At 31.4% G+C, this 25,258-nt stretch overlaps 1 protein-coding gene across 5 annotated transcripts; it reads left to right on the forward strand.

Moving 5' to 3' along the window:
- The first annotated feature begins 428 nt into the window (after positions 1 to 428).
- Positions 429 to 21,866, forward strand: LOC143058915 (uncharacterized). Of its 5 annotated transcripts, none has more exons than XR_012973289.1 (9): positions 429 to 551; positions 7,015 to 7,093; positions 8,473 to 8,781; positions 10,090 to 10,401; positions 10,679 to 10,800; positions 12,368 to 12,545; positions 16,128 to 16,201; positions 18,370 to 18,495; positions 19,408 to 19,479. XR_012973289.1 is itself a non-coding variant. In XM_076232388.1 (9 exons), exons 2-9 carry the CDS (start codon positions 7,024 to 7,026, stop codon positions 21,664 to 21,666), a joined length of 1,245 nt encoding a protein of 414 aa, XP_076088503.1. In that variant the 5' UTR covers positions 429 to 551; positions 7,015 to 7,023; the 3' UTR covers positions 21,667 to 21,866. The 5 variants fall into 5 exon arrangements, 3 of the variants coding, with proteins under 3 accessions (XP_076088503.1, XP_076088505.1, XP_076088504.1); XR_012973290.1 differs by having other exon boundaries at positions 18,370 to 18,501; positions 19,408 to 19,473; XM_076232388.1 differs by lacking the exon at positions 16,128 to 16,201 and adding an exon at positions 21,617 to 21,866 and having other exon boundaries at positions 18,370 to 18,501.
- The last annotated feature ends 3,392 nt before the right edge of the window (positions 21,867 to 25,258 follow it).

Consider the following 25,258-nt stretch of genomic DNA (forward strand, 5'->3'; position numbering starts at 1 on the left):
TGAATTAATTGAAATTATTATGAAAATAAGATGTGGTCTCCATTGTTATGGATTGCGTTTTACAATTCATTTTCTGTTTTTCAAACGGAAGTAATCGATTCTTATTATCCATTTGAAATCGAAGGTCAATTGAGTATATTTTATTTGTGGAGGAAAGCTTGTCCTAATAAAAAAAAGCACTTACACACACCCTTATTTACAGTGAAACGTTTTCAATCAATACCAAAACAATGGGAATAATATTTGAAAGATAGTTCTAGAACATGTAGAACTTTGCGTTACCACAAACAAAGACTTCTTTGTGTACATCGTTATCAACCAAGTGCATAACGATTTAAATAATCGAAAATGACACACGTTCGGTTCACTAGATCAACTGATTAACAAAGCTTTATTTCGCAAGTTACTATGAGTCTTTCAACATTTAAAATCAAGTTAACTTTAAAGATTTCATAAGATATTCTTTCAACGAGCATTAAGGAGTGAATTTGAAGACAGAAAAATAACGTGTATATTACAGTGTAGTTAACATTTATACATTGTGGAAGAAGGTAATATATTTTAGTCACCTTCAAATATTAAAACATCGGCAAATAATTATATATTTGTTTACGTTGGGAGACCTGGATTTTGGATAATGATAGTTTTGGCAAATTTTATCTTAAAGGGTTATATCTTTTATTTTTTCACTTGCATGATAAACCTTATTGAATGTGACAGAGGGTGTTAGATCAAAAGCTTATTAATCAAGACATTTTGAAAGTATGTAATATGTACATTTTTAGTCGATGATTTTGGATGGTTTATTCTTTATTAGCAATGGTTAGAGATTTGTTAACGTATTTAGATTGTTTAATGCGATTAAATTTTAAAATTGAATGTTTCATCGATAAAAAATACTATACATCTAAATAAATTTTCTAACTCGTACACGTATAAATCCGTTAGCATGTGATAAGCCTACACTACAAACTGCTCAAAGTCTGAAAAGACCAGATTTTGTGCTCGACCAATAAAGTCGAGCACACATTTTACTCGGCTAGTCTCACTTAATTTGTCTGATTCAGTTCTTGATGATCTAAGTGTAGTCTGAAAAGGTCTCGAACAAGGCTCGACCAATCTCCACCTGTCTCGCCTAGTTTCGACTCAGTCTCAACCAGTCTCGACCTGTATCGACTAGTCTGGACCTTCAAATATAGTCTTGACTGGTGTAAATCAGCCCATATAACTATATTAAATATAAATCTTACAAAATTATAGATTATTAGACCGTTGGTTTTCCTGTTTGAATGGTTATATAATAGTCATTTTGGTGGTTCTTTATAGCTTTGTTGTTCGGTGTTAGCCAAGGCTCCGCTGTTCGCAGAAAAATACTTTTGGTCGGATTTAAAAGATATAAGAAATATTTCGAATCATTTATTCTAAGCTATTCAAAAGTTTTTCGCCTTTTTTGCGTAAACGATAGCATTAACAGTGTATGTTGTGAGCCAAAATTTGTTCCTGTGAAAAAAGTTCCAGTTGAACTAATCCATCAGAAAATATATTCTGGCAGAACGTATTCGCAGATAATTTCACCTAATTTGTTCCATCTCTATAAAATAAGTTCCACACTTTTCCTTGTGAAATAAGTCCTTGGTTGGTGAAATTTGTTCCTCACCTAGTAAAATAAGTTCCGGTTTTGTGAGTTATTTCTTTACCTGGTGAAATAAGTTCTGGGTTTTTGTGATTTTTGACATTTCTCACAGATAATAGTTGCATTAATAAAGTTAAAATTATATGTTCTCTTGTAGTAATAACTATTTAAATATATACATCTGATGTCGTTGTATTTATCCCATTCTAAAATAAAATGATACTCATCTTCAATAGCATTTTTATTACACATACTACACAAACGTACTATTGTATCTACCTGTTTCTATATATATTGCATGATCATTTATTCTATATCTAGTAATATAAGATCTATACAAACTGTTTAATGGACGACTAAGATAAAATTGCATAGTGTGTCCATCGTGTAAATACTGATACAAAGAACATTTCGGCAAATTTTCAAAATATGATAAACCTTCAGATATATAATTATCTAATACTCTTTGTTTCAATTCACCCAAAATAATTAACTGTTTCTTACTCTCTGTGAAAACCAAACACCGCTTAAACCATATTTATATGATATATGCTCTTCAACTTTGTATTTATTTGGCTTTTTTTAACTATTTTGATATGGGCGTCACTGATGAGTCTTGTGTAGACGAAACGCGCGTCTGGCGTATAAAATAATAATCCTGGTACTTTTGATAACTATCTAATCGTACTTTACAAGACCAATTTAGCTAGTCATTAGGCTTCACACAACTAGAGTCGTACACAGGTTACAACTGCACCCATCTGTATCTTTAGATACAATGTCCATGTTTTTAAATACAGTTCTCTGTGTCTAACAGTCTCAACCAGTAGTTTACCATTTTCATATATCTATTTACATACAAGACCACTCTGCCCAACTCAAAATACACCATGTGATAACTAGTTCCTTTTCTAACATTTAAAATTCTTTTCATGTAATATAAATCCAATTTCTCTATGTCTGCGGCTTAATGAAAGCCCCAGACTTCACTGGCATAATCCATAATAATTGTAACATAGGTATCAAATAAAGATATTAAAAATTTCTGTATTTAAAGATTCATCATAAATTTCGCTAAGTAAGCTGAAAGTAGCTTTTCTACATTGTTCAGTTAGTGTCTTTTGTGTTACAGTAAATATACCGTTATGATAGAACAATAAACCCAGGTAAACAAATTCATTACATACTTCTACTACTACTTTACCATTTTAACCATTTAAATGCCATTTTTCGTAATATTCTATTTTACCACTATTACGAAAAATTTCAACTGCTGTCTTACTTAGATTTATATGTAGCCAATACTGTGTTGAACACTCGTTCACAGTATCTATCCTTTTTTGTACCTCAATAAAACTTTCACTTAAAAGAACTGTATCGTATGCGTACATGAACAAATATGAATTGAACATTCTGACTTCATATGGCTCAATACCTTGTTTGATTAATTCTATTACTATATCATTTACGCAGAGAGAATCTTAAAAAAGGTGACAATGACTCCCCTTGCATCAATCCTGCGTTACAATTAAAGAAAAACTCAGAAAACTGACCATTTAACTTAACACATGTTTTCAATTTAGAATACATAGATTTAATTAAACACAATAGCTTACCAGCTATTTCACACTTCAGCTTTTTTTGCCATAAAATAAGATGTGAAACGCTATCAAAAGCTTTAACATAATCAACAAAGCAACAATATAACCATTTTCCTTTACGTAAAGATTTAGCTATAACAGAATGAAGAGCAAAGATTGCATCCCTTGTACCATATCCCGGAATGAAACCGAAAAATGTTTTCTTTACACCATTTCATCAATCAAGTATGTATTACGGATGTGAAGAACTTTCCAACATGATCAGAAACCAGTGATATTCCTCTATAGTTACCTGGATCATTCATCAAACCTTTCTTGAATAGTGGTACTAATACGCTAGCAACCCATACTTCTGGGAACCATCCTGTACATAATTTAACATTAAAAAGCTTGCATAGTAACGGCAAAAAGACAATTTGACATTCCTCAATAAATTCGTTTAAAATATTGTCATATCCTGGTGCTTTTTTACGTTTGAGTTTTTTCACACATATGTCGATTTCTTGTTCTGTAAATGAGCGATCTACTTCTGAATAAACCACATTATAGTTTTTACCATTTACTTGACCATCTCTAATATTGTCTTTCGATATCAAATTCTTGAAATGTGTTACAAAGTCATCAAATGTTTAATTACTATTAAGAGTTTTACTTTTTCTTCTTAATTTTCTATAAAGGTATATTTGGTTGGTTCTATCGAGTATACCTCCCTGTTTTAAAGATCAGTCTGTACCAATATTGGCGTGTACCTATACCAAACCAATTGCAACTAACATTTTCAATTACAAACACGATTTGCAGGATCTAAATATTAACTACTTCAAGTCTAAACCTCCTGATTGCACCTGTGCTAGTTCCCTATTCACATATAATCCGGCTGGCCACGTTACTACCGGTGACCTCAACATTGTCAATAACACTTCCCTACGAAATGTGTTATCCAAAGATCCGAAATATCATGAGCCTAAATCCCTTAATTAGAAATACAACTTCAAAATACTGATGGATTCAGTCGAAGACTTTGCAATGCAATAGATAAACGCGAGAAAGAAGACGTAAATACTCTTTCTGAATAGATTAAGTCTGTTAGGTCGTTTATACAATCAGAATTAAGACACCGAATGAATCTAATAATACCCATGCTATGTCAATCTTTAAAGATCAAAGTGTTGCAAAACACTTGTCCTACCTCCATGACAAATATGTTTGTTTTTTGTGTAAATCTCATTACATAAACTGCTTCATAAATGAATTAGGTATTGACAATTCACTTTTAAACTAAACATATGCATTACGACTCTTACCAAAGAAGAAATCCTGGATACTTATAGGTATGTTCTATGTTCTCAACTATAGATGAAGAGCTAGATCTTCCATCACTGTATTGGATACCTAAAATACATGGGTGTCCTTAGAAACAACGGTATGTTGCTGGGTCTTCCAAATGCTCCACGAAACATCTTTCTAAATTATCAACATGTTTTTTTTATCAGCAATCAAAGCCGGGCTTCAAAGTTATTGTGACACTGCCTGTTCTAGGGATGGCGAAAATCAGATGTGGATACTAAAAAAATCTAAAATCTTTTAGAGTACATACAATTTAAGACTTTTTCATCTTGCAATAGTATTAAAACATTTGACTTTTTTTACACTTAACACTGGCATTCCCATGCCAATTCCAAACTAAAAGTCAAATTGAAAGATTAATTATTGCTATGTTTCATAAAAAAAAAAGAATAGCCAACGTAGATACAAGTATCTTGTCTAAGGGACGGATAAATCGTTCTTTCTAGAGAATCCTTCTGAATCAGACAAAAATTTCTATGAAACTGACATTATCAAGATGCTTCATTTCTTTATTGACATCATATTTGTTACCTTTGATGAACGTGTTTTTCGACAGTCTGTCAGCATTCCAATGGGAACCAATTGTAACCCTCTTATTGCTGACTTGTTCCTTTATTTCGTTTAGACTGACTTCATATGGGAACTTTTTAGGAAGAGAGATAAGAAGTTAGCAATATCCTTTAACTTTACTTTCCGCTATATAGATGATGTTCTCTCACTAAATAATTCAAAATTTTGTGACTATGTTAAACGCATTTATCCCAACCAACTAGAGATAAAGGATACAACATGTACAGTTTAGTGGGCCTCATATCTTGACGTACATCCAGAAATTGACAATGAGGGTCGGCTGAAAACAAAACTTAACGACAAAAGAGATGATTTCAGCATCCCAATTGTGAACTTTCCATTTCTAAGTAGCAACATTCCAACAGCGCCTTCATACGGAATATATATCTCCCAATTGGTACGATATTCCCGGGCTTGTATTTCCAACTATGCTGCTTACAAGCAAGCTATTTAACCTAGAGTTCCAAATATGAAGTTGAAATCATCCCTTCGTAAATTTTACGGACGCCATCACGAGTTGGGTAACCGTTTTGAAATAACCGTTTCACAGATGATATCGGATATGTTCCTTATATCGTTACTGTAATCCCCTTCCTTTCTCACGAATGTGACCGACCGAATCAGACTATTTTCCGGGTTAATAATAACATGAGCAACACGTCGGTGCCACATGTGGAGCTGGATCTGCTTACCCTTCCGGAGCACCTGAGATCATCCCCAGTGTTTGGTGGGGTTCATGTTGCTTAGTCATTAGTTTTCAATGTTATGTTTTGTGTAATTCTATTTGTCTGTTTGTCTTTTTCTTTTTTTTTTCAAAACATGGTGTTGTCAGTTTTTTTTCGATATATGAGTTTGACTGTCCCTCTGGTATCTTTCGCCCCTATTTTATATACAGATAAGTGACTTTTACTCGTAGTTAATTCTGCGACGTACATGCACAGCATATGATCTCAAGTGTGCATTTTTTACCAATCTCATATGAAAATCAATTTCTCAATAAAATGAGATCGATATATAGGTTAAATTTTCCTGCAAGTACATGTATGTAAATAAGGTCGTTAGTTTTCTCGTTTGAATTGTTTTATTTTGTCATTTCGGGGTCTTTTATAGCTGACTATGCGGTATGGGCTTTGCTCATTGTTGAAGGCTGTCCGGTGACCTATAGTTGTTAATTTCTGTGTCATTTTGGTCTCTTGTGGATAGTTGTGTTATTGGCAATCATACCACATCTTCTGTTTTGTTATACAGATTATTTTGTCGTATTGCTCACCTTTTAGTCGTCACACGATCCCACGCTATCAATAAAAAATTTACGACAATTTAGAAACAAGAAAAAAAGTAAACATAAATGTTCTATGACATTTACAATTCGTTTTTGAGAGAGTTGAGAAACTAATCAACTGTCAACAACTTCATGACAGTTAGCTTTTGAGTTTTGTTGGGACTATTCTATCTCCATGTTCATATGAAATATGAACAAATACACAGAGAAAAAAGAGACTAGTTAATGAACAAAACTAAAGATAAAAAGTATACCCTATTCTCCTTAATAAAAGATGTTTATTTTTTTCAAAAAAAGCTTGCATACTATTGTTTTATACATGACTCCTCTAGGTACATGTATGTGGATAAACATACATACATATCAGGCCTTTTGAACTGTTATTACCCATTGCGAATGTAACAATCGTCTATACAATGTCATGTGTAAATCAACATTCAGCAGGCACCGACTTCTTGGCTCGAGATCTACCAATCCACCAGCGGTGCTATAGACCAAGTGATAATTAATTATATAAATACTATATAATCTTAGTGCGTCCAAAACCCTTTTCGTTATATTTTATTAATCTTTTTTTGTAGTTTGAGAAGATGATTTTTCAACAGCATTTTAGTGATTTTCTACATTTTTCCATATTAACAGCTAAAGTAATTGCTGATGGTAAGTCACTAAATATAAAGATATATATCAAAAACTCAATAACATATAGCTGAGAAAATGTAAAAAAATGTTTAGTTTTAGATCTACATGTAAGTTTACTAGCACAGTTATTCAAATAAAGTAATAAAAAAAAATCAAATTTATTTTGAAGTGTCGCTTTTAGGAATAATTACTAGTATATTACGTGTCTTTTATATATAGATGTTATCATGGTATATTTTCCTTGGTAGTTTTTCATCTGAAGTGTTCAGGTTAGTTACAAAAGCTTTTGGGTTTCCACTTATGATATCAATAAAACCTGAAGATAAACTAGATAAACATGATAAAAGTGAATTGAAAAGTATCCAAAACAAATAAAGTATCAAATAAATTTAAACAATTACGAAAATAGTCTGATACAATTTGTGTGATTGCTACATCTACTGTAATCAACTTGAACTTCATTTTGTTTTTGTAAGGCTATCTCGTTTGTATAAACAGATTAAATGATTACATTAAATCAACAAATGTTCAAAATGTAACATCACTAAAATACTAAACTTTGAGGAAAATTCGAAAGAAACAGTCAAATCGCAAAATCATAAACCGAAACACATGAAACGAATGGATAACAACTGTCATATTCCTGACTTGGTACAGGCTTTTTCTCGTGTAGTAAATGGTGGATTAAACCTGGTTTTATAGCTAGTTAATTTTCTTACTTGTATGACAAAAAGATAAGAAAACCTGGGAAAACTAATGTCATTTACTCACAAAAGGATTAAGATAAAGGAGTTTGAAATTTATTGACAGCCTTTGCGTAGTAGTATGATTAGTATTGCTATGTTATTATCACTGAGTTGTTTTCTGACTTTTGGTCTGGTTGTCAATGTTGGCTTTTTAACACATTTTCAACTTTATTTTATTTATTACCAAAAAGGTATGATTTCGTTGTATTGTGATCAATCGGTATCATACTTTTACAATGAATAAGTATGTCAAAGTAACCGAATAAGAATTATCTAAGAAAAAAATCCTTCGTGTTATGCTTTATGCTCATTCAACATGGTAAGGCATTATATTTGTCGATATTTTACACTGAGCGTTAGCGGGGATGTAAAATATGGTCAAATATAATGCCTAACGATTTTTTTTAGATGAGCAAAGAGCAGGACGTGAAGGAATTATTTCGTTTCTAATAGGACAAGTACAGTATTTGTATAGGTCGATGAGTACAAAAATACATTAGAAATGTTTGGCTTTATCATTTCCTCCCAGTGGAGTCTGTTCATTACATTTTCAAATTTGATAGGTTAAGATTAATAGAAAAATGAAAATGACAAGAATATAAACAGTACACGTTAATATAATACTTAAATTCATAGCTTCACATTTTTCAGTATCATTACAGTTGGAACCGGAAGCGTTTTCAATCGGGGGATATATCGTTTTGACTTGTACAGTGAACGGGATGAAAACAATAGATAAAGAAGAAACTAGACAATGGTCAAAAGGTTATGATGATGAACTGTTAAGCTATAATGGCCGAATAAATAATCCTAGCAAGTATGGAGAAAAAGTACACGGCAACAGATTTAGTTTAAAAATATTCAATGTGACAGAGAAAGACTTGAACGCAGTTTACCAATGTAGATACGGATTTGATGCAGCTTATGAATTTATTAAAAAATATAAGGACGACAGTGTTCGTAAGTGAAATTTTACATTGACTTAAAAAAAAGAGAATACATAAAAACGTATTTACAATTAACTTTATAACATCTCACTAGAAAGTTATCGTGTATCCTCATCATCAAGTAAATCAACAAATATACCGACCCTTAATGTAATTCAAATACGAAACTCCCTTACATATAAGGGAAAGCTCAAACATATCAAACGATGGGAAATCAACTGTCATATACTGACTTGGTACATGCATTTCTTTTTGTAGATAATGGTTGATTAAATCTGACATAAAACAGACAAAACAGTTAAATATTTCAAAAATAGTTGTACAGCAGTCAATATTGGCTGATAATATAAATCAATATAATCCGTAGAAACATTTATTAGTAAAATTTAAAAAAAAAAACAGTATACAACGAGTTCTCAAGGAATGGTATTCTCTGTCAGTTTTGTAAGCGTGTTTTTTTCCAATTCAAAAAATCATCTCTCTTTTTAGTGATTTTCTGTTGTGTTGTTACACCACTGTCACTGTCACTGGCTCTTATTATAAGAGTTGAGTGATCAATACGTTGTTTCTCTCGATCACTGTCTTCTAATAATTTTCAATCTTTTTTTATATATTTACTCATTCTGAAATTTCAAGTAAAATGATTCCCATTCATTAAAAAAATTTATTTTGTCATCCCTGGACGTCTTAAGATTACAATATTTGATGGGCTTTTTACTCGCTGTTTATGTCTTATATATGGGTTTATGGAGTCGTCATCATCCATGATTTTTTTTTTATCTTGCATGGATAGATGATTTTTTTTATAATGACACTGCACATCTGAAGGACACAGTTTCATCTTTAAACGTCAGATATTCATATCATGACATCAAACCGTTCGCCTGCCAACTTGTCTGTCAGTTCCGTCGTGATAGCAATACAAGTAACATAATAAGATAATGTAAGACATTGTCAATTTTGATGAAATAATATACAACTACAATAACTGAACAGATTAAATAACATTGTTGTTAAAAAAAAATTAGAGTGGATAATTTGGAAAATTTTTAAATGAGCAAGAATGAAATCCAATCCCTTTGCTATAAATACGATTCATCTGTTTACAACTGGACTGCCAATCAAAAAAGTAAAAGGTGTCTGCTTTAATATTTTTCTATCATGAATCATATCTTCATATCTTAATGAATAACTAAAATTGTTTTTTTTTTTCATGTTCAGAATAGAGATATGATGATATATTTGCGAATTTAATGCATTCAGTAAATTTACAATAATTGTAGGATTAATTTTGAATTTTTGAATTTCGTTTTATTTTTAGTGTCATTAACGTTGGTTACTAATGTCATTGTTTTTGGTGAATCTTTAATTTTGACATGCACAGTAAATGGGACCAGCACAATAGATCGTGAAGTAACTAGACAATGGTCTTTAGGAAATGATGACCAACTTTTAAGCTACAATGGTCGAATTAAAAATCTTGAAAAGTATGAAGAAACGGTGTCTTCAAATAATGAATTCAGTCTCAAAATATTCAACCTTACAGAAGAAGATGTAGAAGAATTTTACCTTTGTCGATATGGTTTCGATACAGCCACCAAATTTATAGAAATAACTGAAGACAACTATATATGTAAGTGCAAAATGTGTTTCTTCTTTTAATTTTGTATACATCTTCACCCTTAAATACGTACAACCTATGATATTAAATACAGAATTAAACATTTCGTTTAAAGGAATTTAAACAGTGATTACACAATTTTAAAAGCAATAGTGAAATCTTATTTAAAACCCGTTTAATTGAGAGAAAAAAAATATTTGTTTCTTTCTTCTTTTTTTATTTTGTTGGACATTGGCGTAATCGTATATTCAAAACACTTATTATATCAAACATGTATTTTATTCTTCAGATCCCCCAACACCTACTTCTACAACTGTTGGTTATTTCTTTGAAACACAGATGGAAACAATCAACATTTCGGTTCATTTTCAGAAAGTATTTCCAGTTCCTAATTGTTCAACAAATGTTGATGTAAGTTAATCAAATATATGGTATGAGCATTATTTCGTACCTTTTTATCACATACTAATATACCTACCTATAAATAAAGTTTACAATTAGACACGGTCAAAATTGATGATTAAAGTGGACAAGTGCTTCGCAATACAAAATGACTTTTAACTTAGATAAACAAATGTTTTAAAAGAAATGATGAAGTGTAGATGTACTTAATATGTTGCTTTTCTTCATGTTTACGGTTATAATTATAATGAGGCTTTTTAAAACGTGTCATTACACTGAAAGAGCATATTGAGTGTCATAGATAATATGGGGTTATATTGCCTTAACTTGTCAATTCGTCTTACAAATGTCCCCATCACATTTCTCTTGTATTGGAGCACAGAATTATTTCAAATTTGACCAATAGCTAGACAGTGATACGCTGTAACGTGTTTGCACTTGTCGCATCTTTCAAACATAGTTTTCCTGTTTGTGAATACTTTATCTTTTTGCAATATTGTTAATGACAGTTAACTCTTTTGTCCCAGTTTTCGAAAGGACTGAATTCAGTGATGACTTGTAGTGTGACTGACGATCATAGAGGACAATACGGACATTAATGTTGCTATGACCATTCAATTAGCGGGAGTAGTTAATGTTAAATCCTGTATACTTCATACCGGTTACATGATGTCGGTATTCAGTATTTCATTGCACACATGAATTATGTTGTAAATTGTTGATTGAACATATCATAAACATTTACTTTTGGTCAATTATGCTGAATTGGAAACGACTTATGCTTTCCTGTTCTAGTACAATATAATTTATACTCGAGAGAGTTTGAAGTATTGTTTTAACAACACAATGAAGCAAAAAATCAATGATTATTTAGACATTTTTTAAGGAGAACATTTTTTTAACATTCGAAGATTAGTAGTTAAATTTGTATGGTTTCAAATATTATTTATTCGTTGAACAAAACTTACCCTGAATGTTGCTCTCATAAATCGTATCAAATATTATTTAGCATTCAAATTTTCGATAATACTACAAAAGTATAACAAAAATACTGAACTCTAAGGCAAAATCCAACAGAATAAGTCAATGCAAACTAACAATATGATTTCTGTCGTTGATAGTTTATACTGTATATAGTATACACTATCTCGCTAAAGTAAAACAAATAAGTGAATAGAAAGACAGGGTAAGAAGAGAGATACAGCACTGTAAAAAACATTTGTTTCTGTGTAAAACTCGCCTACGGTGAAAATAATTTCAGTGTTGAATTTAGATTAAAACATAATACGTGAATGTTCGAACAGTGATAGTATCTATTTGTGTTATGTGAGAATTTCTGTCGATGTTAATATGAAAGCACTCAGACCTATTTAAAGGATGCATGTGGTATTTGCGAATTAAGTGATTATTTATTATTTATTTATTTATTTTATTATTATTTTTTTTAATTTTTTTTTTATGTATTTATTTATTCATTTATGATATGTATTTATTAATGTATTTAAGTATTTATAATATGTATTTATTAATTTGTAATATGTATTTATCTTTTTATTTATTCATTTATGAACAAAAGGCTGCTACCTTTGATGTAACAGATTTTTATGGGGATGAGAGAACGATGGAAGTTAACCTCAGTCTAAGTCTGCAGAAAAAAGTAACATGTAACCGTATAATCACCATGTCATGTGATATTGCAGGAATAAAATATGATGTGGGAACTTTAGCAATAAAAGATAAATGTTCCTTTAAAGGTAAGTTGGATATCAAAGTAACAAATACTTTTTAATGCAAAAGTGCTGGTGTACCTTTAATGAACCTGCTATACCCCGCTCAGGACGTGTGGTATTCCTTTTAACAGCTGTTTGTCCTTCCGTTCAACAACATTTTTCCTTCGTATGTTTTACTGATAAAATAGTCAAAAGTTCCTGACATTTCGTGACAAGCTTTCAAGTGAGCATGTCGATGAATGTGTTCTCATATCCATCCCTCATTAACTTCATATTGAATCCCTGTGTAATTTTATACATATACAATGCATCAGTTTGGTATTTTGTTAAGTTGTTTTCTTGGAAACCCCGATTAACAGCTTCTAAAATTGGGGTATCAAGCTTTTTGTGATTATTTTATCCCGTGTTTGGAAGTTCATTTTTCTTCATCTTACGGTATAACGAATATCGAATATCTTAAACAGTTGTGTCATTACCGAGAAATAACTCACAATTCATATTTTTCTTTAAAAAGTTTTTCGATTGATTATTATACCATGATCTTTGAACAATTCTTTATCAATACGAACAAAACTTTGTATATGCATGAGTATACATATATTACGATCCAGTTATAACACCAACAATCCTGCGCGTGTGTTGGTTTATACTTTGGCATTGCGCAATGTCATCTTATCTGACTGCTAAATAACGTCGTCACAGGTCTACAAATACATTAAGTCAAGTAAAGAAATTAGTTCAAGTTTGATTTTTCAAAGCATTAAGTAACAGCGAATACAGAAAAAAGTATCTGTTGTCACTTTCGCATGTGTGTTTTGTTTGAAAATAAGGATATGCGTGATGATTAGCAATAAGACAACTGACGTGGATGAAAGCAGGTATAGATCATCGTAGGTCCTTCAATAAGTAGCAAACCTTATATCGTATAGTCCTTTAAATAATAAACGAAAAACAGATATGACAACTAGCAACCAGCGACAACAGCTAAATTTCTGGCCCCTGCTTTTGACCAAGCACATACAAACATTTTGTGGGGTTAAATATGTTTGTTAGAGCCCTTCTATTAGTTGTTACAGCGATATTACAGCACAACACGAGACAGAACTCTAAGAAACTGTACCGAACTAAGATTATTCACAATTACTAATAGATATTTCAAATACATAAACAACTAATAAAATAAGTCATGTTTCTAAGTATATAAATTAAATATAATTTAGTACACATAAGACCGATTAAGAGTATAGATGTCATCAACAATCTCAGAAGAGAATAATCTAGTTAAATTCCAAAATCTGAGTATGGACAGGATAGAGGACCAAAAATCTGTAATTCAGTACACATTTGATTATATTTTAATACCTATAACAAAAAATCAAAGTTAGTACTGATAAAAATCAATGTTCACGGTTCTTACTAGTGAAATTAGTTCCGTGTGAAGGTTCATCTGGGAACGTGATCTGAAATACAACAAATGTATTATTGTTATTTCTATCTAAATCTGTTGGTACAGCCTCACTGCAAAACACAATCTTTGTAATTTAAAGAACTGAGTAAAATGTTTATGTATTGGTCGGAATATAAAATGTCACTTCCTAAACATGAACGAGTAAGGAAATATACGCACCGTTAGTATTGACCAAAGGAACATTACCATCCTTGAAAGGAAATACGTAGTCATAAGCTGTTTATAGAATTTCCCGTAAAAATATCCAAATCTAGAAAAGGATAAAACATGCTGTTTTATTTGATTTATGTTACTTGGTTTCTGTTGAATTTACTTTCACAGAAAGATTATGAGTATACAATACTAATATTGACATATACACGGTTACTAATATAGAATTTATCAATTAAAAAGCATTTAAAAACTGGTTTAGGCTATGAACTGTGATTTGCAACAATACAGAAACAGACCCGCGACGCAATTGGTGCCAATAGGGATAGACCAAAATTGTCGATAAATTTTATTACTGATTAAAAATCTTACAAGTCGAGCAACTTTAAACTGAATTTTACATTTTTATTATTTCTTATGTTTTATACTTAACCACACACTTTGAATATGTCAGAAGTCAGGACCTGTATTTCTATTGTTGTCATTATCTTCGCTATCCAAGGGTTAAGATCCACTCCCTCCTCTCCACCTTGGAAGATTAAGCCAACATTTGTGATAACAATGTTGCGCCATCTATCGGTAGATAAAAGTCACGCCCATTCCTAATACAATATTCCTGACCATTGGTAGCACTTGAATTTCAATTTGGAGGTAAAAACACGATAGCGTCTAGATTTAACACACTTGATGAAGCAGGAAACGAAAATATACTTTGACATTCATGCATTTGTGCAAGAAACATACACAGGAATTTCTATTAGTTTATTAAAAATATAGTCGTATGTTTAGGGATGTAAAGACTTGTTGCACAATAAGCACGTATCAGTTGGTTACATACACTTTCTACATTTATACGTGATCATTTTATAGGCGCTTTTTGATTGGATGCAGCGAGTTTCGACTGCAACCAATGCCGTCATACGACAAAATTATTTTTATGTCTACCTGTGCGAATTTCAAACGCGCAATTTTACACCAGTAATGAAAACCTTCTTTCATTTATGGGTAGACTTTACATAGATAAATTCAGCCGTATAAGAAAAGCAAAATGAGAATGTTAAATTTGATGTATGCCTTTTTGTGCTACTTTGTTACATTTGTTGTTTATGTAGTGATATTAAGATGATAACACAATATTGACTGTTGTACCCCTATTTTTGACATTTTTACTTTTTGAGTATGTTTGTTTTGTTCATGCATCGTTGACAATGTAATGGAATTTGATGCGACTGTCATACAAGTGAGAGGTTTAGCTAGCTATAAAACCAGGTTCAATCCACCATTTTCTACATTAGAAAATGCCTGTACCAAGTCAGGAATATGACAGTTGTTATCCATTCGTTTGATGTGTTTGGACTTTTGATTTTGCCTTTTGATTTTTGATTTTCCTTTTTGAATTTTCCTCGGAGTTCAGTATTTTTGTGTTTTTACTTTTCATTAACTTGTGTCTCCGAATTTTTTTCTCAATCTGCCAAAGGTGGAGAGGAGGGGAGTGAATTGTTGGTTATTGTCTTTCATAGTTGTTGGTTTTATTCTCGCTAAAAAAATCATCAGCTTAAATCAGGGCGTTAGTTTTCTCTTTTTAGTTTTTCTTGCATATTGTTATCCTCAGATTATAAAGGGTACTCTGTGGTATACGTGTTGCTTATTGTAATAGACTGTACTGTACTGTTATCTAAAGTTGTTAACATCCTTGCCCTATTGTCTTCGGTGGATACTTGTTTCAGAGACAATCAAACATCATCTTCCTAGTTATATAACATAAGTAAATATATGTATATATTAATAGGACTACAGGGAATTTTGATTTATAAAGATCTGCCATCACTTATTGAAGAAAGCTATATACAAGTACATTTAAACTTAGTGTTCAAATTGTTTTCTTAGTGTTGATGATATAAAAGTATATATGTAGAAAGAAGTGGATATTAAACAGCATTGCTTTGTAAAACCCAAATATCTAATGAAAAAATAATGTATAATTCCAGAATTATCATACATTATCGGCGACCTTGAAATGACAAACCTTTATTTAAAGTTCTTTAAGAAGAACGTAAAGAAGGTAAGCTTACAAATAAAGTGAAAGGCCATGAAATTAAAACTTTTCACTATGTTTACTTTATATAGATATAAAAAAAAAAACGTGATCAATATAATTTATTAAAATACCGACAAAAAATCGGAGTATGAATTTACACTTTGGGCGTCTGACTGTCAACCGGACGAAAAAAAATGATTCCATAACGAATACTTAAGTTTGTTTTCAAATATGTAAATATTGATGTACAGCATCAATCATGAATTGCAGGTCAAGCTCGATTCACAATGGTACCACCATTACGAAAACCGTGCTATTTGAACTAACTGGTAAAGAAATCCGTTAAGTACAATAACCCTTTGGACAGTTAAAGTGTCAGTTTTGACAATTAGTACTTCACTTTAAAAGGGTAAACCCTAAAATTGTATAAAATGTTAAAAAAATAAATTGTGAAATTAATCATTTCGAATTTGCATATCCATTTAGACAGTTGTATTTAATAGTGGCCCTTGTGCTGCACAACATTCATTATATTGGCAATCGAGAATGTGCTTCACTATTTGTTAACCTCATGCTTTAACTACGTTATAACTCTGATCTAAGTATTATAAGGTTCGGAAGATTTCCTGGAATCCATACAATCAAACTCTTCTTCAACATTTATGTTCAAATATAAATCACTGTTAGATCTACTTAAAATACCCATATTTTCAAATCCAAACGAGATAATGATATCCGCCATACTGTTACATGATTGTTCAACATAGATACTTATATCTTTGTCGGAAGAGATTAATTATATTTTGTAACATATATATCATCTTGATTCTAACAAAATAAACTTTTGTTATTACATCATCCTTCTATATATGGAGTACATCGGGGAGTATATGTACAATTTTTTTATCAGCTTTCTTATAGAAAGCATTTGTGTTCCTCATGTTGAAGAGTTGTTCCTGCATTCGTATATGGAAGACTACATGCAAAAGACGACTTATGAAGCTGATGTTATCCTTTGATATCATGTTCCTTGATACAATATGCTCTGATTAAATGATTCAATGTTAAGTGACGATTTCTAAAAACAATTGGATGTGGAATGATTGTCAATGAGATTATGTTGATTATACTTATTCCATTTAAGTTTAAGGAAAGACGGCGCATATAGAGCTGTGTCTGCTCACACTTTAACGTACGCTATGAATCTATTTTGAGGGTAGGATGATAGCGAAACATTACAACAAACTTTCCTATTGTTTTAATTGTTTTAATGTTGTGTTTCTGTTGTGTCGTAGTTCTCCTCTTATATGTGATGTGTTTCCCTCAGTTTTAGTTTGTAACCCGGATTTGTGTTTTTCTCAATCGATTTATGAATTTCGAACAGCGGTATACTACTGTTGCCTTTTTTTACGATTTCATTGTTCAGAGCAAAATTTTGTGCAGCACCTATTTATGAATATAATGAGTTAAAACGATGCACAGGAGCTTGCATAATTGCATTTAGTTTCCTTGATGGATATCAATTACCTTTAAGGGAACTGCTCAGCAAAAGAATAATAACTGAAATTTTGAAATACAATATCTGCACTCAATTAAAATTTAATCGACTGTCATGACATATATGTTTCACAGACGACTCCGTTAAATTTCTTTTAGCGTACCGACGCTAACGATTTTCCATCGTTTATGATTATCATTGAAAGTGACTTATTAAACACATTATACTGTTAATGAGGTACAGGAGTGATACAAACAGTTATCAAGAATTTTGTAATAGTCAGGAACGACTGAGTCAACAACTGTGTAAATTTTGTATTACTTAATGTTATTTTTTTCTGTGTACATGTAGTGTTTGAGTACGGCAGGGTGTTTTTGAACTCATTTGTTTGTTCGTAGTACAGTCAGACAGTCTTCGACTTTGGATTTTTACTGTCTCATTGATCTCTTAAAAGCTTGTTGACATGTTCGATTTTTTATCTTTCAGAAATTTCTTTTTTATAGTTCATCAAGTTGATAGTTTCTATATGATAGCGTTACATTGTCTTTAGCTAAAACCTAACGTTATCATTAGTCTATAAAACAATGATTTCAAAATTCTTTTTTTTTTTTTTGGTCTGTGCACTGTTCATGAAGCGTCTGTTGTCCGTACTTTTAACTTTCTTATGTCAATGTATTTTTATTTTTCTTATCAGGTAACTTTGGAACAAAAGTCATCTTATCAATTACACTGATTCCATCGGTTATATTGGTTTTGATAACAGTTCTTGCACTTGCGAAACACAGCTTGGTATCAGAAGAACGAACAAACCCACGGAAAGGTAAAGGTAACAATTGAAAAATAAGAATATGTGTCGTTATTTGCAAAGAGTTAACTCTTTATCAAGACCAAAATGCCGTAGAAGTTAACAAATATAGTTCAACGTACGGCCTTCAACAATAAACACAACCTTTATCGTATAGCATGCTATAAAAAGCCCCAAAATGACGAATGTAAAACAATTTAGATACATGATAGCCTGATTCGTGTACAACGGAATTTACAAAACACACATATGATATACAACAATAAACGAAAACAACGGATTAATAGGTTTCTGCTGTGGAACATGCACATTCCGAATTTAGTGGGGTTAAACATTTTTACAGGCACATAACTCTTTAATAACCTTGGACAGTGCTGTGAATTGATCGTAAATTATAGTATAATAACAGAATATAAACTGACTTGAAACTTTGAAAATATTAAACAGTAATAAGCCAAAATGAACTGTAAACCCTTCTTAACTTGATCTACATTCTGAATATATTCTTATATGATCAAATATGAGAAAATGTGTAAAATGTCCATCCGTTCAAAATGTTTTTGACATTATGATATGTTTTTCTTTGCAGTGCAAAATTTGACATTTGATAATAAGATAACATCATTATAACATATCAAGTGAAAATTATTTATTCTTTTTATAAACCTAGTCTAGTAATTTTAATCGGTTATTTATAGACGCGGATAGAATTTAGGAAAATTCGCTTTATATATACATTTATATTGTAAAGAATATACTACAAGATATTGGCAAAAAAAAATAATGATTTTTATTTTAAAGGGAGGCATGATGATTTACAAAGACAAAGAAGTTCTAGCTCAATTTTTGCCGATATTTATTTGATACTTTATTTGCAATTGAATCCCCTAATTAACTTAATATATATCGATATAATTTGTATTTTAGAAACAACGAACAAGAATCAATCCTTGAGCAACGACATGCCAGAATATGAACCTCTTTGCAGATTTTCTGAAGGTAAAAAATATAACATCAAGCTTATGAAGAAAGAAAAAAACTTATGCACTGCTAAATATATAGCATTGCATATTTTAGGGTTACGCGTGTTATAATTAAGAATTAAAAAAATATGAATACTTGGTGTAAGAAGACTTATCTAAAACTTAAAATGTCGTGTACCAAGCCAAAAATATGGCAGTGTTATCAAATTGTCCGTTTCTATGTATGTTGGCGTTTGTTTTTGTAACAGTTCTGTGTTTATGTTATGTCGTTGTTTCCTCATTTTTGGTTTGTTTCAGTTAAATCGATGACTGAATATTGAACAATTTATACTACTATTGCCTTTATCTATGTACCTTAATTTGGGCCGGATTAAGAAACCTACTGTGAGTTAAATAAAGGCAACAGTAGTATACTGCTGTTCGAAATTCATAAATCGATTGAGCAAAAACAAATCCGTGTTACAAACTAAAACTTGGGGAAACACATCAAATATAAGAGGAGAACTACGGCACAACAGAACCACAACATTAAAATGTAACACACACAGAAACGAACTATAATATAGCAATGTATTACTGTAACTGCATGAAGTAAGACACAAATAATTGTTACCATCCGATAACGGTATTTGAAAAACACATGACGCTTTGTAAGTAATTTATTGAACCAACTAAGTTTATGGAAAGGGAGGGGTGCTATATTTTTTCTCTATTTGTAATGACATTTCTCTTTGGGAAAAGTAATTATTGATTCAACAAGTATGTGGATGTTCTTCAATAGAATATAAGAATATTTTATTAGTTGATCATTTGATAGAGTAAATGGTAGGAATAAATGTAAAAACGTTGTGAACTGACACAAAGGAATCACGACATTTCATTTCATTTCATGGTATCGTCCGGGTTGATTCGTCGTAAAATGTAAGAAAATAACTGCATATAGGTATATAAGAATTTAGGAAATACTGCATAAATCCATAAATACCGGACAAGATTTTATGTGCTTGTCCTTTCGTGGTACAGTCTGTAAATTGTAATCAAACTTTCTTAAATTGTCAAACAATTTAAGATAATGTAAACGTAGATTATAAATAGTTATCAAAGGTACCAGGATTATAATTTAGTACGCCAGACGCGCGTTTCGTCTACATAAGACTCATCAGTGACGCTCATATCAAAATATTTATAAAGCCAAACAATTACAAAGTTGAAGAGCATTGTGGATCCAAAATTCCAAAAAGTTGTGCCAAATACGGCTAAGAAAATCTATGCCTGGAATAAGAAAATCCTTAGTTTTTCGAAAAATTTATAAAATTTATAAATTATAAATTTAAAGCAGTTTATAATGTCTCGAATAATCTACTTAAACTACACTAGAACACAACCGTGATATCGCGGGTCCGTGACTGAATTAAAGTATATAACTATGCGTAAGCCTTATTTTGATATTGGTATTGTTATCTGATAAAGTCATGCCGATTATAAGATACACCGTTTTCTCTGCTTTCAAATCTTTCTGTTTGAACCCGTCGACCTGGAACTTATCAATTATTGGTAATATTAATTATTTGAAAAACAAAAGGTCCTGGAATGGAGTATTTAATCAACAGCATTGTCCTATTTAAGTTATAAATAAAGTCTCATTCTGTGATTCACCGTTTAACGTCATGTCCGCTTACAAATACAATGATTGAATTTAGTAGTGTCAGCCCTGTGATTATGACCCGTGTATATATAGCAAAATCCTAAATACACCGTTTGGTGGTGCGCCTGTCAGATGCGGTACGTACAGATAAGGTAATAAGTAACAGGTGAATATACTAACGGATTCGACCCGGAACTTGTTAATTATTGGCAATATTAAATATGTGGAAAACAAAAGAGTCTGGAGTGGTGTAATTTTTAATCTACACCATTGTCCTATATAAGCTATATATAAAGTTAAATTCTTTGATTTGTCGTTTTTACCCGTTGACGGCTGACAAATTGGACCTCGTTATTTTAGTATTATAGATAGCACTTTAAGAGTTAAAAAATATTTAAACTTTTCGATTTGGTATTTCTTATTGAACAGTAGCGGATTTAATAGACCTGCGTGAAGTTTACATCGTCCTCTATCATCTTAATAATAAGTAGCTAATGTCTCTTTTCAGGTGAATACATTTCCACTATAGTAAATGGGGTAGTAGAAGCTGCTGTCTAGTTTTTGATTTTTACAACGATTGAATGATGAAAAGAATATCTCGATGTCACTTACTTCTTGATTTTCAGATGAAGAATACCTTTGTTTAAAAAAACAAATATCAAACCCTTGTAACCAGTCAAGGACAATTGAATTATGAACTTCTTATCACTTTTAATCATATGCAACATCTTCAAATATAAAAGAAATAAAATAATAGACAAATAGTTTTTTATATGATTGAACGACCCTGTCTATATTACACATTATATCAATGAAATACTACATATTTTTCTAAGCTTCGTTGCATATCAAACCTATCGAGTACAACGTATATCACAATATTAATTTAGAAAGTTGATACTTTTTAAATCTTTTGTCATTCATCAAAAAAAATATCAAATTTTTGTAACAACAAATACCCCCGACACTTAGCAGGCAGGAAATCCAGGATAAACATAGATCTATTCATTTGTAGGTTTAGCCACAGTTGAATAACTATATCTTCTTTCACTGTATTTGATACTTAGATATAGGAAGATGTGGTGTGAGTGCCAATGAGACAACTCTCCATACAAATAACAATTTAAAAAGTAAACCATTATAGGTTAAAGTACGGCCTTCAACACGGAGCCTTGGCTCACACCGAACAACAAGCTATAAAGGGCCCCAAAATTACTAGTGTTACATAAGTGTTCTTACAAACAACGTTATCTTGCTCGTTCTTCCAAGTGTTCCACGATATAATTTATTAACATCAAATTTATCAGCAATCAACGCCAGACTTCAAAGTTATTGTAAAACTACATATATCAGAGGTGGCGTTACCCGATACTTCAACATTCAAAAGGTCTTTTATATTGCGTCAAATCTAAGACTCTTTCACACTGCAATTGTATTGAAACATTTTACTTTTCTACACTTTACACCAGTATTCTCCATTCCAAAGTAAAACACACATTGAAAGAGTTGGTCCTGTTTTATTTCATAAAAAAAGGCCAACGCAGATAAAAGTGTCTTGTTTTAAGATAAATCGTACTTTGTAACAGATCATTCTGATTCATACAAAAACAATCCCTGAAACTGTCATTATCAAAATGCTTGATTTCTTTATTGACAACATAGTTGTTACGTTTGGAGGACGTTTTTTTCAAGAAACGATCGGCATGCCCATGGGAACTAACAAAGCACTTCTACTTGGCGACTTGTTTCCTTATCTAAATAAGGCTGACTTCAGACAAGTACTTCTTATGAAAAAGAAAAGAAGTCAGCAGTATCCTTCAGCTTCACTTTCCTCTATATAGATGATGTTCTCTCACTAAACAATTAAAACTTTGATGACTATGTTGAACGCATGAATCCTAGATGCAGTTAAGTCTGCCTTAAACCTTGACATCCATTTAGAAATTGACAATGGTGGTCGGTTCAAATCTAAACTGTATGACAAAAGATATGATTTCAGTTTCCCTATTATAAACTTCTCATTTCTTTAGACATCCAAGCAGCGGAGAAAATATATATCTACCCAGATGATACGGATTTAGAGGTCTTGTATTTTCAGTAATTTTTTTCTTGGTAGTGGGTTTTTTGCTTACAATGAAGCTATTAAACCAAAAGTTTCAAGTGGTGTAAGTTGAAAACTTCATATCGTAATTTTTGCGGACGCCATCACCAGTTGGTCGGTCGCTAAAGAATATCCGTTTCACAGATGACAATAGATAAGTTTCAATTGCCGTAACTACAATCCCGTCGACACAGATCAGCTAACAATTTCGAAGCACCTGAGATCACCCAAGTTTTTGGTGTGATTCCTGTTGCTCAGTCTTTAGTTGTCTTTGGTGTGTTTTTATGTATTATTGTTTATCTTGTGGGTTTTTGTTTTTGTTTTTGCCAATGCGTTGTCAGTAAATTTTCGACTTATGATTATGACTGTCGCTTTTTGTTACTTAAGGTTGTCGTGTATGCGTGGATTATTTACAAGTTAGCTATAATGCTTTATGTGATTAAAATAAACCTGCTATTTATCTATGAGTATTGACATGTTCATGAATAATGTTAAAGATTTTATCTCAATGAAGTTCAAATATATTTCTATCCTTTAGTAAAAGAACTGTTTGTACAAATTGATGTGTTGAGTGTAGTTTTGGTTACCACTGACATCAAACGAACTATGATTTATCAAAGTATATCTACATTTTATCTTTTAAAAATGTCCTTGTGCTTACTGGTTGAATTGGTGGTGTAATACCTTTAAAGTTATGTTCTTCTTATACCTGGACCATTTAGGAAATCTACTTATGACTAAAAATATTTCAAACTTCTAAAAAAATAAATGTAAGCCAATGATGTATAAGTACAAATGTACTTGAATACGTGAAAATCTTTATGACCTTAAAGGGACACAACAGTAAAGACGGAAATTGCACAGTACTAATATTCTATGACAAAAAATGGCAGTCCAGATGAAATGTTTTCTAGTGGTATATTTTTTAGTCTCATGTTAGGTTTGTGCATTAAAAATTAAATCGATGATGAATGTTACATGCGTTACTCCACTGATTCTGTTACATAAAAAAAAAAGAATTAATACACAAGAGCATGGAAAAAATACAATTCTGCGAAATTCTAACAATTATTTTCGTACATGTACGTCATATCAAAACATTAATACGACCTGCCAATAGACAATTTCAAACTGAAGGTTATTCCGTTATCTGTACATTCTAAATTCGGATAATGATAAAATTAAATTTTGAGCTATGTGGCAACATTGGCGACTCACTCCTTTAATACAACATGTCAACTGTGGGTTTGAGTAGTAGCCACAATGTAGAAAAGCGCCTCGAACGCTTACCGAATGTTATGCCGAATACACAACAATTAATAGTATCTTGACAATGACCTAATATTGTTTTATACTGCAGATAAAGATGTTACCCGTATATTATTTAAAATGTTAACACTTATTTTTCCATCCCTAAACGAGTCAAAGAGTGTGAAGTAAATTGACATAACATGAAATTGACATTTAAACGAAATATCAGTTTGTTACTAAACTTTTGGTAACGAAACAGGAAGTATACAAGGTGCAGTATAAATAAAAATATAAAAACTAGCATAAATGATATACATATACTGTGGATTCATTATATTTCGTTGTATAAAAATTTTGTTGGAGTTTATGGGTACAGGCCGGGGAAGCATGAATTTGAAAGGTCAACCAATCACAATTTTCCTATATGAATATGTGAAGACTTTGACAGATACACAAAGGCAAATATTGTCGAAAAACGAATGTTTTCCTCATTCCGCAAAACAATGAATACACGAAAATAATTGAATCCGCAGTAAGCTGTCTAGTTTTATGTAATTGAAAGTTATGTCCGTTATTATTGTCAAAATTGAATATCAAAATATGGCACGTTCAAAATATATACGATAAGTCGATATCATGTGTCTTCATTGGTATTACAACTTATCAATTAAATAAAGGTTTCCGAAATTTAAATCTATTTAAACTTGATCAATATCACATATCTTATTTAGTATTCTTCTAGTCAATATGGTCCCGGATTCTCTTAATACAATCAGGATATATCAAATCTTTTTAGAA

Source organism: Mytilus galloprovincialis, chromosome 14, assembly GCF_965363235.1.
Source record: "Mytilus galloprovincialis chromosome 14, xbMytGall1.hap1.1, whole genome shotgun sequence".
In the NCBI taxonomy this organism is placed as follows: domain Eukaryota; kingdom Metazoa; phylum Mollusca; class Bivalvia; order Mytilida; family Mytilidae; genus Mytilus; species Mytilus galloprovincialis.

Bases quoted from the DNA above. Each gene is read 5' to 3' on its own strand.
- LOC143058915 (XM_076232388.1), top strand. From the start codon at position 7,024: ATGATTTTTCAACAGCATTTTAGTGATTTTCTACATTTTTCCATATTA. The intron at 18,502-19,407 runs GTAACAATTGAA...TTTGTATTTTAG, and splicing joins AAACCCACGGAAAGGTAAAG to AAACAACGAACAAGAATCAA. The intron at 19,480-21,616 runs GTAAAAAATATA...GTCTCTTTTCAG, and splicing joins TCTTTGCAGATTTTCTGAAG to GTGAATACATTTCCACTATA.